Source organism: Canis aureus, chromosome 24, assembly GCF_053574225.1.
Source record: "Canis aureus isolate CA01 chromosome 24, VMU_Caureus_v.1.0, whole genome shotgun sequence".
Classification (NCBI taxonomy): Eukaryota; Metazoa; Chordata; class Mammalia; order Carnivora; family Canidae; genus Canis; species Canis aureus.
The window spans coordinates 31,091,894-31,104,878 of record NC_135634.1 but is presented as its reverse complement, the minus strand read 5'-3'; the positions used below and the strand labels follow the sequence as shown (position 1 = coordinate 31,104,878).

Below are 12,985 nucleotides of genomic sequence, written 5' to 3'. Positions count from 1 at the left end.
ATCCTCTCCAAAGGGCACCCCCTCGTCCCTTCTGCCATGCTCACACACAGCCAGAAGACAGTCTGCGGGCGCCTGATCTCAGACTTCCTACCCTCCAGACTGAAATAAACGTCTGTCTATAAGCTCACTGACATATGGCATTGTGTTAGAGCAGCCTGAATGGACTAAGACATACTTAGTACTCTTTCTCAGCGTCCAGCCTCAGCTCTGGTCTCCTCAGGACTGTTGGAGAAAGATCTTGATTCTTTCTGAGCAGTTGCCTCTGGTGGGTCCCTGTAAAGAAAGACAGCTGTCTTTCTTTACACAGGTTTTATAACAGCTTTCGGGTCCAATTTCGGGTAGAAGTACGTTAGTTTGGACTCTTTTTTGGGTCCAGACAAGGAGAAGGTACAGATAGAGCAATTACAATGCTTTCAATTTCCAAGAAAGAAAGCCTGGATTAAAATGTACCTTTTATACCCCCAAAAAATCACATCCTGAGAGACTAGCCAGTAGAGTTGCATCCACTGATGGATCTTGAAGCCCCTTGCCAACCTATCTTAGTGTCACAACATGCTCCTGGATGAGGGATTTGGATAAGAAGGAAGGGGAGCTGAGAAATCCAGACCCTGAGTTTCCAGCAAGGATGTCTTCCCCTGGTCTTAGGGTATATCAACACCTCCAGCATTGTCCTCAGTCCACATCCAACACTCACCCCCACCCTGGGGACCTCTATTTTGTACATTAGCATCTCTTCTTAGACCCATTTGCAAGAGAAGGGGCCCAGTATCTGTGGAACTGATGTGGCAAGTTCAAGTCAGAGAACTATCCAGTAGTGCACAAGCCAGAGACATGGAGATGACCGAAGAACCATGTGTGGATTGGGCATTATATGTAACAAGGCTCCCATGAGTGCAGAGACCTGGCAATTTGTCACCACAAAGGATATGGGTCTTAACCCAAGCAACCTTGCTGCCCTGTCCTTTGAGAGACAATCCATGGGCATGGAATAATAATCAGTCTGTAATAATTTAGACCCAGCTCAAAGAGGTTGGGTTTGACGTTACCATAGCAAAATGAGATGCATGAATGGAACAACTTTTGGCTTTTCCACTTGGCTGCTTGGAACCCTTGGAACCATTTGCTTTTCACCAGCAATGTACTCCTGTCCAGCCCTCTCCCATTCCTTTGAAGGGCTTATTACAAGTAAAACATTCTCACTGTAGGAATTTTGAAAAACAGAGAAGAGAATTTTGAAAAACATCTCCCACGGGGGGACCACTGTTAGCATCTTGGGTTTCATTTGAAGTTTTTTTTTTAAATATTAATTTCCTATTGCAAGAGAGAGTAAGAGAGTACGCACATGCAGGGAGGGGCCAGAGGGAGAAAGAGAAAATCTTAAGCAGACTCCTCACTTAGTATTGAGCCCGATGCAGGGCTTGATATCAAGACCCTGAGATCATGAATTGAGCTGAAATCAGGAGTCAGCTGCTCAACTGACTGCACCACCCAGGTGCCCTGAAGCTTTTTTTTTTTTTTTAAGATTTTATTTATTTATTCATAGAGATGCAGAGAGAGAGAGAGAGAGGCAGAGACACAGGCAGAGGGAGAAGCAGGCTCCATGCAGGGAGCCCGACGTGGGACTCGATCCAGGGTCTCCAGGATCATGCCCCGGGCTGCAGGCGGCACTAAACCGCTACGCCACCGGGGCTGCCCTCCCCCCCCCCTTTTTTTTAATGTGTTTCAATCAGAAAATCCAAACTAACGTACTTCTAATGAAACATGGGCTAGATGGGGCTCCATGGGTCAGATCGAGGCAGGCTCTGGTTCTCACAATTTCTATGGAGTCCTTCCTTTTGCTTTCTTAATTTGTTTTAGGGAGTAGCTGAGGCCGAACTGGAACAGAACCTGAGTCGGACTTTCAAAAGCTTCTTCAGAGCAAGTGATGGCAAGGTGAGTGTTGCAGAGGTCAGGAGGGCAGGAGGGTGGAAGGGTGGAATGGGATGCTGCAGCGGTACGAAGGCCTCTGGAAGGCTTCCCTGGGAGGGAAGGGTCCTGGAGCATGGCAGGGTCTGAAAATGAGCAACTTGGCATTGTTTGACTTCTGTAGTCAGGGTGATTGAGGTCCTCACACTCCCCTCCTCGTGGGGAAAGGTTGTATCCTCCCTATCACATCCCAATAGGGCTTTGAAACATGTGCCAACCGTCCTGCCACTGCCGTCGGTCATATAGTCAGTGCTGCCGAGACGTCCCCATGTTTGCCAGCGCCTTTGCTGGTCACCTCTGTGTCTTGCTCCTTTCTCTTTTGTATAATTTCTTTCTTCCTGAAGTACCTTCTTTGGTAGTTCTCTCCATAAGAGTCTATTAATAACAAAAGTATAATTTTTTAACCTGAGAATATTTTAATTTTGATCTTCAGTCTTGTAGACTAGTTCATCCAAGTCTAGAATTCTAGGTAGAAGTTTCTGTCATTGTTTTTGAAAAACCAGCCTGAGGTCTGCCCTCTTCCTTGTATTGGGTGGTGTCAGATCTGCAGCTTAATACATCTCTGAAGTTTTCTTTTTAATTTCCATGAACAAGGTGTTGTGTTGTTTTTTTTTTTAATTTGGCTCTTTTGCAAAACATTCTAATGTCTTGTGATAGAGTCTTGTTTTATTCTTATGTTCTATTTCCTTTATGTCTTTAATCATGTTAAGCATACTAGGTTTTCGCTCTCTCTCTCTCTCTCTCTCTCTCGGAGTTCTATTATTTGATATTTTTGGAGACCCTGGCTTTACTGTTTGCTATGTTTGCTACCTCTTGCAATGGAACCTGTGTGTATGTGAAGGGGCTGAGAAGTGGGGGAGAGTTTTGTAGTTTGGGTTTGTGAGCTCTTCTTCAGCAGCACTGAATCTGCCCAATCTGCTTCAGTTGGGCTTGAGAGGATGCCTTAGCAGTTGCTGGTTCTAACAGGCGTCCTGGGGGCATTACCAGCCTAGGCTCACTTTCCTTGTTGTTGTTTACTTTGCATCTTGGAGGTTTCCAGATCCCACAGATAGAGTAGGTTTAAACTGAGATACCTGTGAAGGCAGGCTTATAGCCATGAATTCCTAGGGGAGTTTTCTGTGGTTTCATCTTAGTACCAAATGGAAGTGAAACAACTCCTTTGACATTGCTCTGCATGATGGGTGGGTATTTTTCTAGTCCACCCTTTCACCGAGGACTACAGATTTGCTGGATTTGCAGTGGCAGGGTAGGGAGTATCTCATCTTTAACTTACCACCCACCATAGGTCTGGTCTCTTGTTCCGATGGGTTGTGTCAACCCAAGTCCTTACATGACCAAGACCTGCAAGTTCCTAGGAGCAGCGTGAGTGCAGAGCTTTGGTTGTTAGCTGCCTCTGCTTAGACCCCTGAAGATTCTCTACCTCTCTTGGGAGTTTAGCATGTTTGCATCACTTGATGGTGCTCATAGGTTTTTGGTTGTGACAGGTTTACAGATGACCTGTTTCAACATTTTTCCTTTACTTCACCCATGACGACATTTCTAACCTTCTTCCCTACAGCCTTTTCTCAACGTGGGCAGAGTCCGTGAAAGGGGTAAGAGGTTCTCAGGAGGGAAGGGGGACAAGAGGGTCATGGCAGGAATCAGCTAAACGTTAAAGGAGTATCCCTCGGACTGCTCTGAGCAGAAGCAGCCACTGGCTAGCTCTCCACTCTGACTTGCTTAACAAAAGCCCTCCCCCCTTCCTCCCCTCCAACCCCTGCTGGTGAATAGCACACACCCTTGCCCTGGGCTGACCTCGTGACCTTGGTTCCTTTCCTCCAGGGAACTTTGGGTCCAGGATCTTAAGCCCTAAGAGCTCAGAGGAATCTTAGAGCTCATCAGGGCAATCCCACCCTTCGCTGATAACGGCCAAGACCTAAGATACTAATTGACTTCTACAGGATCACCTGGGGCACACAGAGCCAAAGTCAGCCTTTCCTCCATCCCTATAATGTGTTCCCACCATTTCCAGAAAGTTTCTCCATATGAAGACCGTCCTTGTTCTCCCTCCTGGGTTGGATACAAGTGAAGAGTCAAAGCTGAGAGCAGTTTGGAGCTCAACCCCGCAGCTCCCACATCCATCACTGCTCCCACAGAACCTTGCTTTGTCCCCAACACTGTGGCCTTGCCAGTGTGCACTTGTATTAATAATAATGATCGCTACCACTTGTTGGAGCACCTACTGTGTGCATCAAACACTGGCCCAGCCCCCTTCGGATATCTTATTTATAGTCGTCATTGGCATCCTTTAAAAATCCCACTGTTAATCACTGTTCCACAAATGGGGAAAATAGATTCCAAAAGAGTTAAAGACCTTGTTCAAAGAGGTTAGGCTGGACTTAAACTCTTCCTACCCTAAGGCCATACTCCTCTCACCAGTCAAGAATGCTTTCTCCCTCTCTCCCTCCTCGTCTTTCCTCTTTCATGCAGTCTCTTATTGATCCCTTCATTCCCTGAGCATTTAAAGCCTGCACTTAATGTGAGGCAGGGGCAGATACCCAAATGCACAAAGCACAACCACTGCCCTCAGGGAGCCCATGGCCTCCTAGAATGGCAGACAGCAGTGGTAACAAGAGGAGAGCAGGTGGGGGTTCTTCTTCCAGAGGTGCTGAGCAAGCCTGGAGCACCAGGCTGGGGGGAGGCACTCTGATCACCGCTTTGATGCATCTCACAAAAGTTCCCGTGCCTGAAAATGGTGAGTCAGCCATGTTCAAGTGCTGGCGTTAACAGCCCCGTGGCTGTCCCCTGTGAAATAGCAGTTGTCCCTGGGCTGCCTGTTGTCCTCGAAAGGTCACCACCAAGGGGACTGGGGACTGCCAGGACACAGTGTACCCCACTGAAGACCAGATAGGATTCCACACTGTGCAAAGAATACAGAGCATGCAGAAGGCAACAGAATGCATGCTCTCTTTCCTGGATTTTCCTCCAGACTAAGAAAAATCAGAGTGCATGCTTCCAAAAATTCCAAGAATCAGTGGAGGTATCTAAAGAGGAATATTATTAGTTAAGCTATTTGGAAAAGGTTTAGTTGGGGAGAGAGGGTAAGGGAGGGTTGGCAGGGCCTGGTAAACAGTAAATAGTGTCATCCTGGAACCACTTGGGGAGTTCTTAAAGGCAAGAGATATGGTTTGTCCTAAAGTTCATCCTGGAAGGGAAGGTCCATGAGCATGACGTCGCTGGGTTCCAGAATAACAGTTAGGGCACAGATTTGCAGCTTGAGAGGAGATGGGCTCATGGTGGAGAAGAAAGATGGAATGAACGAAGGAGCACAAGACCCTTCACTGTGAGTTCAGATGTGACCTGAGAGGCAATTCGATGCCCAACCTGAGTTGGCCCGGGTCTGGGAGAGCAAAGCGGTGGCTGTTTGCAGGAGGACTCCTTGTGAAAACCCCAGAAGAGCCCAGTCTCAGCAGCATCGTCACTGAGGAGGACATTCAGTTCTATGTGCAGCAGTTCCAGAAGTCTGGTTTCAGGTAAAGAGAACAGTTCCCCTAACACAGAAGAGAGATGATCAGCAAGGAGGGGCTCTTCTGCTCTTGGGGTGCAGGGTGAGGCCTGCTGTCCCTCCTGTGAATGCTCAGCCAGCCTCTGCCTCAACACCTCCTGTGTCAGGAGGCTCCCTCCTGGAGATACTCGGCCTGTACTAGTTGGGGATAACTCAGCTTGCTTCCCGCTTGTGCTTGTGGGCCCCCTCAGAACAGATGGCCAAAAACATGTTTTCAGTCATAAGCCCCTAAGACAATCAGGCGACAGCCCTGGGATCTTTCTTCAGAAAAACACAAAAAGCCTACATAGACTCCAAAGTTATAGACCTCTACAGGGGAGAGTTATAGGCCTCTCACGTTCTTGATTTTTGTTGCTTGGCTGGTTGGTTTGTATTGAGGATTGGGAGAGTGTTCAGGTGCAGCCCCTGGCCATCCTCACCTGCTCAGAGAGGCATCTTTGAGCCACCTCCCTATGTCCCATTAGAAGGAGAGCGCCTCCGCACCACGTCCAGCTCCTGAAGTTCCTTTGCAGTAGGTTCAATAGGTTCCCGGGGCAGGAGAGTGGCTTCTGGCTGGCAGCAGAACTAAACAAAGCTCCCCATTATCTAACACAACAGCCCTCAGAGAATATGGAGAGTCCTGTAGGGCCAGCAACTAGATGTGAACCCCGGGCTCTGTTCTCTTCCCCGCTGCAGGAACCTTGGCCCCCACTGGGCAGACTGGCTCTGTGCAGGGCTGGCTGCCCGTGAAGTCTGTAGCATCGTCATCCACTAAAAGCTTTCCTATCTTTGTTCCCCGATCTTCCCTACCCCCAGAGGTCCCCTCAACTGGTATCGCAACGTGGAAACGAACTGGCGGTGGGGCTGCAAAGGTGTGGGGCGGAAGGTGAGTGCTGATCCAGTGTGGTTGCCCTCCCCAGTAAGCCCCCTTCACTGGCCCAATTCAGCTGCCCCAGGGTCAGAGGGGGTGGGGGATGGGCAGGACAGAGTGACTTGCCATCCTTGTCCTTTCTGTCCTTTCCCTCCACACAATGGGGGGAAAACTCTTAGGACTTTTGCTGATGCTTCCCTTGGAATGGTCAGGGTGGCACTGGGGCAGAACAGGGGTCTGGCCAGGTGTCTGCGGCACCGGTGTGGAAGGCTCAGGTGTGGAAGGCTCAGGTCTCCTGGCTGTGCCCCAGGTCAGGGCAGCAGATGTCCAGGATGACTCCCGAAGGTGAGGAGGATCATGGAGCCCCCATTTCTTAGAAGGAGCATTAGGTGCTCTCAGACAGGCTTTAGCTTCTGGCTGTGTCACCTTGTCCAAGTAAACCTGCATCTCAGTGTCCTCGTTTGCCAAGCAGAAGATACATTTCCAATCTCTAAGTCTGCAAAGGGAATACAGGTATACCCCCCGCATTCTGAAAATTCGCTTTTACAAAAGGCCTACATTAGTAGCAGTTTTCTCTAGCTGAAAGAAATCCAAAGAGGATTTTCCCTTTTAGGAAAAAAAGGCAAAAAGCAAAAATATCATTCAGCATTTCTTTTGCAGCGAGTCATTATAGAGTCAGCACACAAGCCAGAGGGGCCTCGCCAAGCCTCTTCCCCAGGAACTCCCCTCAGCATCAGGCCACCATAGCTTTGAACTGTGTCTGTGAGCATCTGGGCTTGACTTTGGTCTCTTTTGTGCCTCTGTTAGCAAGATGTTTCCTAAGGTATCAGAAAAGCCAAAAAGAGGTTATTGGGGAGGGGGAGGGGTGTCTGGGAATGTTAAAAATTTTTTTCATATAGATTACTGGTGATTGCTACTTCACTCTACATCATTTTGGCTTATGGCGGTTTTCACAGGAACGCTCTACATTTGATAGCAGGGGAAACCTGTAACAGATCCCCAGCTTACATTCAAAATGTCAAAAACCTAAGGGAAATTTCATTTTCGTGTTCCTCAGCCCACTCAGTAGCCCCTGGTTATCTCATCGGTCCACTGGAATATGAACACCCTCTATGTGCCAGGCACTTTGCTAGACCTTAGCAATACCATGGCAAATAAAACAGATGAGATCCTGACCTCATGGGTGACGTGGTGAGGCAGTAGAACATGGAATACAATAGTTAAGAGCAGGTTGGGCAGCAATTTGGCCTCCGTTCTAATCCCTGTGTGACCTTGGGTAAGACACCTAACCACTCTGTTTTCCATTGCCGCTTCTGTAATACGGGAATGACAAGAATAGTGCTTACGTCCTAGGTGTGTGTAAGCATAAAATGGATTGATGCCCACAAAATGCTTAAAACAGTGATAAGCACATAGTAGTAGCTCAGGTAAGGCTCATTATCTTTGTCTCTGATCTGTGACTGACAAAAAAATGACAAAGGCATAATTTGATAGGCAAAATCCTTCAGAGCATGGAGGGACATAATGACAGAGCCTTTGGGAAGGCTTCTGTCTTCTACAGCTACCTCCCGGGTCTTCCTCCTCCCCCACCTCCTCTCATGCCCCCACGACCAGTTACATTTCAATTGGGAATATTCTAGAGTTTACAGCAGCCTCAGGACAAGTTTTAGCAACCAAATCACTTTTGAGCGTTTCCTAGTTCTTCATCATTTGGTGGAGGGGCTGCAGCGAGAAGCACAGGCTCTGCATGTAGGGAGGAAATAGTGCAAGTCCCGGAGCAAGGACACATCGAAGCTGTTTGAAAATTATAATGGTGGAGGGAGAACAAAGAGGCTGAAGGCGGCTTTCTCCACCCCCCAGTGTCCTATCTGTCGGCAGATGAAAGCGGAGTCATTTCTACCGCCGCTCATGACACATTGATAACAGTTGTGGCTGGCCCATTCACTCTGGAATCCTGGCTGACCTTTTTAAGCATTCATTTAATTCAAAGAAAAGAAATATTGATCTCCGTTCAAGGGCATCTTTCCTCCTTTCTGGTGTCATCTCTTCCTTTCTGTTAAAAACCAAAATTCGACTGAGTCCATTTGAAGACCTAATTGGCTTTACTAAATGATTCCTGAATCGGGCAGCATCCTGTCTAGCACGGGGAGAGGCGCTCTGAGGAGTTGTACCAAGTGGAAGGTATTTTATAGGAAGGAGAGTGGGGCAAAAAAGTTCTAAGCGAAAGAAAAGAGAGGATTGTTTCAGGCAAGGTCTCCTTCCCTTGAGGGGGCAGGGGGCAGAGGTCTTAAGCACATTCCCTCATCTTTCTAGGAAGGGTCGGAAAGGGCCCAGGTGACAGATGACCTCATTGGCACTAGTCAAAAAATTCCTGCCTAACCAGTTAAGACATTTCTGGGGGAGGTTGGAACTGCAATTAGGTTAGGTATTAAGCTCTGGTTTAGTGACTTGGCCTGACCCAAGTGACACTATTTGGGGCCTACAGTTTTCTTTTTACAGTTGCGTGAGTATCAGTCACACGAGTGGGCCAGCACATGGGTTCTTACTTATACACACACGTGCACACAAAACCTGTGTTGGTCACTCCACTGCTAACTCCATCTATATTAGAAAAACCCAGTCTTGTCCTTCTGTGTGTCTCCTTTACTTTCATATAAAATACTTCCCCAGAAGTCTGACACTCCTGGTCACCAAATGTATGGGTTTTTTTCCCCCACCAGCCAATTCTCTGCAACAGCAGTCGGATGTCCTATAATTCAAATCAATTCTGACACTGTCTCTGGGGAGACAGTGTCAGATCCCACATATAAGGTCCCAGTCCCTCAAGATGCCCCCACTCCAGATGCCAATCACAAGTCCTGGTTGTCACCTGTGCTTCTGACCGATCAGCTGTACATCTGAGGTTCCCACGACTCCCTCCTCAGTTCGATTAATTTGCTAGGGCGACTCACAGAACTCAGGGAGATACATTTGCCAGTTTATTAAAGGAGATGACAAAGGATACAGATGAAGGGATACATAGGGTGAGGTCTGGGAGGGTCCCAAGCACAGGGGCTTCTGTGCTTGTGAAGTTGGGGTGCATCACCCTCCCAGTGTGGATGTGTTCACCAATGTGGAAGCTCCCCAAACCCCACCCTATTGGGATTTTTTGGATTTTTATGAAGGCTTAGATGGGCACGATCAATTATTAACTCCATTTCCAAAAAAAAAAAAAAAAACCCTCCATTTCCAGCCCCTCTGCCCTCTCTAGAGAATGGGGAGGGAGGCAGAGCTCTCAATTCCAAGCTTCTAATCTTGGCTTGGTCCTTCTGGTGACCAGCCCCCATCCAGGAGCCCACCCAGAGAGGCCTCAATAGAACAAAAGAGGCTCCTATCACTTTGGAATTTACAAGGGTTTTAAGAGCCCCCCCTCCCCCATGGCTAGGATGGGATCGAAAGATACTAATACAATGAATACTAAACAACAGATGCTTATAGTGTCCTTAGCACGTAGGAAATTATAAGGATTTCAGGAGCTCTGTGCCAAGAACCTGGGGCAGACACAAATATTTTCTATCATCTCACACCATCATTTTAAGTCTCCAGTAACAGCAATGCCTCCTTACAGCCTGGGGAAACAAAGCCAGGACCACACAGCAGCACCATGAGTGGTCTTTGGCAGGGGAGGTGGGGGAGGCACTGTTAATAGTGGAGGAAGACGCAAAGCAGGAACAAGAAGTCCTGTGTGTGTGCCCTGGGAGTCGTGGAGGGGGGATGTTTCCTCCCTCTGGATGCTCCTGCTTCCTGTGACCCTTCCCCAGATCCTGATTCCGGCCCTAATGGTAACCGCGGAGAAGGACAAGGTGCTCGTTCCTGAGATGTCCAAGCATATGGAGGACTGGGTAAGAGAATGGTCTGTACTAGGGTCATCGGTACTTCCCAGCAGAGGGCACGGGTGTTGCAGAGGAATGATGGCAGCTGAAGACACAGAGCAGACCTGCTTGAACCAGTTGCTCAAGGTTCTCCGTCAATAGTTACACCATCAGCTCTTGGGAGCATCAGTCATAGTCATGATGCTTCCTTTGCCGGGCACCCACGTACCCTGTCACACACACACGCATGCATGCATGCGTTCATTCATTCATTTCGTGGGCTTTTACTGGCACGTAAGTGTGTTGGCTGTGTTAGATTGTGGGATGGTAAGGATGTCTAAGATACAGACCCTGCCCTTGGGGAGCTCACTGTCCAGCAGTTCATCCTGAACCCAGGAGATTGTGAAGAGGAAGGCACAGTTGGGAATGAGGTCTTTGCAGAGGTGCTGACCATTGCCTCTGGCCTTGGGGAACAGCTCAGGCTTGCCTGGCACAAAGCACAGGAGACAGGGTGAGAGGCAAGGAGCATTCAGGGCATGCTGAGAGGATAGCAGGAGTGCAGAAGGCTGGAAGAGTCTACTGAACCTACTGGGCCAGGCTGAGCTCTGGAAGAGTCTACTGAACCTACTGGGCCAGGCTGAGCTCTGTATGCCCAGGGGCCTGAGCCATTGAAGGGGATTGACAGGGGCCACCCTGTGAGTTGGAGGCTCACTCTGCTACAAACATGGAGGTTGGTAGGGATTCGGGAGGCCTGTGGGGGGGGTGACCGTGGGCTGGCTCATTTATCCTGCCTAGCTGCTGGGAGCGGTCCATCCATACTTGGCGTTGTGGGCATCACCAGACACAGTAGACCGTGTGTTAAGTGGGATGCAGCCAAGGGCACCCTTCCTGCGGGCTCTAGAACCGGCTGACAGAGGGCTGCGGAAAGCCATGAGCCCATTGTGCGAGCTCGTTCTCTCTGGCCCTATCCTTTGAAGGTTTCTGTAGGATTTCCAGTTCTGCAGCTGGCCCTTTCCAGCCCTGGCAACTGACTGCTTACCTGATTGAGGTTTAGGCTTGGAAGGGGCCGCTCTTGCCCCTGGGAGGGAAGCCACATTTTTTTTCCCCAGCGTTTTCTACATCATGTTGCGCTGTTCAAGGCTTGTGTCAGGAGGGAGCCTGCTTGTGCAAGTGCAGTGCTGCCATTCACTCTCTGTCCTTGGTCGCTGCTTGTTGCTATGATGCACTGTGGGGATTTCGGGTTCAAAAGGGAGGGTGGACAGCCCTGCATGCAGACCACCAGGGAGAAGGGAGGTAGCCCGAGAGGGGGACTCAGTCATGCCTTTATGGCAGGAGCCAAACAACAACCAGGCATTTTCCAGACAGTGAACAAGCTGAGTGTTAGTGATTCTAAAGAGAAGCAGCTTGTTGTGATGAGTACAAGTCAGCCCTGAATTGCTCAGCCACTCTGTTTGGCCTTGGGCAGGTTACCTAACTTCTCTGAGCCTTCATCTTAGGGGTTATGGTCAAGGTTAGAGAAGACAGTGCCCTTAGGGTACCTGGCACATAATAGGAGCTCAAGAAATGTCCACTGCTTTCCTTAATAGTGCAGGGGTTTTCAGGGGGTGGCTTGTGTGGAGCACTAACCTAAAACCACGCCCACTTGTATTCTGCTGTTTACTTTTCTGGGTGGGGTTTTCTTCCAGATTCCCTACCTGAAAAGGGGACACATTAAGGATTGTGGACACTGGACACAGATGGAGAAGTAAGGAGATGTGGCGGTTGGTGGGGCGGGCGATGTGGATCCCTCAGTGGAGGTGGGACTTCCTGTTCACCTCCAATAGGGCTTTCTTGGCTTAGCCATTCACTTCTTCACCTCTGCTTTTGTGTGGGGTGAGTAGATCCGACACGTGTGAATCCACCCTTTATTCCCTTTCCAGGCCCACCGAGTTGAATCAGATCCTCATTGAGTGGCTGGAGACTGATGCCAGGGACCCACCAGTGGTCTCGAAGCTGTAGGCTGTGGCACGTGCCAGCCCCCAGCAGCCCTTCCTCTGTTGGCACTGCTCTTGGAACCCAGAGGAGGCCTTCGCAGCATCTCTCATAATCAGCAGTGTCAGTCCAAGGGGGTTTACTCCAAAGAGTGGTTTTCTTTCAATGACGAGAGTCAAATCTGACATAATTGTAGATACAGGAAAAATCACCTATGATGCATTCATTCATTCGCTCTAAGGTGCTACTTTAAGAGTGGCTAATGTTTAGAGGGGACAGAATGGGATGGTGAGAGGTGATTTCTCTTTGACTAACCAGTTCATAGTTGGTAGCAAAATCAGCAGTTGATTTGGGAGCATGTCAGCTGAGATTGGAACTCGTTTGTTTAATAAAGCTTAAACAACAGTGGTACTGGTGTTTGTGTTCTGGGAGGAAGGATTGTCTGTCGCCTTTGAGTGAACATGTTTCCCTCTGCTCTTGGGTCTACGGGGCACAGCATGATCTAGACCAGCACTGTCCAGTGGAACTTTCTGAGATGATATGGTCTGTTCTGTGCCATCAGATGGAGAAGCCAGCAGCCACATGTAAGCCATGTGCCCTCTTCCTGCCGTCCAGGCAGTATGCTCCCACACGTGCATATGGCCTGAGCACCTGAATGTGGACAGTGGGCATGAGGCTGTGAATTTCTCATTTAGTTTTAATTACACTGTTCAAAGGAATCCATCTAGCCACAAATGATAACATATGTTCTTCATGGTTGTAGACATTTCTACTCCACCCAATTGTTAACTGTCTGCCCCACGA

At 48.9% G+C, this 12,985-nt stretch overlaps 1 protein-coding gene across 1 annotated transcript in view; it reads left to right on the top strand.

Moving 5' to 3' along the window:
• EPHX2 (epoxide hydrolase 2) overlaps positions 1–12,589 on the top strand; it is a 62,203-nt gene extending 49,614 nt beyond the window's left edge. The window contains exons 13-19 of the mRNA XM_077868752.1: positions 1,858–1,932; positions 3,524–3,557; positions 5,375–5,477; positions 6,305–6,374; positions 10,160–10,240; positions 11,896–11,954; positions 12,130–12,589. Of these exons, the coding sequence (XP_077724878.1) occupies positions 1,858–1,932; positions 3,524–3,557; positions 5,375–5,477; positions 6,305–6,374; positions 10,160–10,240; positions 11,896–11,954; positions 12,130–12,208 (501 nt within the window). The 3' untranslated portion in view covers positions 12,209–12,589. The remainder of the gene's footprint in view (positions 1–1,857; positions 1,933–3,523; positions 3,558–5,374; positions 5,478–6,304; positions 6,375–10,159; positions 10,241–11,895; positions 11,955–12,129) is intronic.
• Positions 12,590–12,985: the final 396 nt, after the last annotated feature.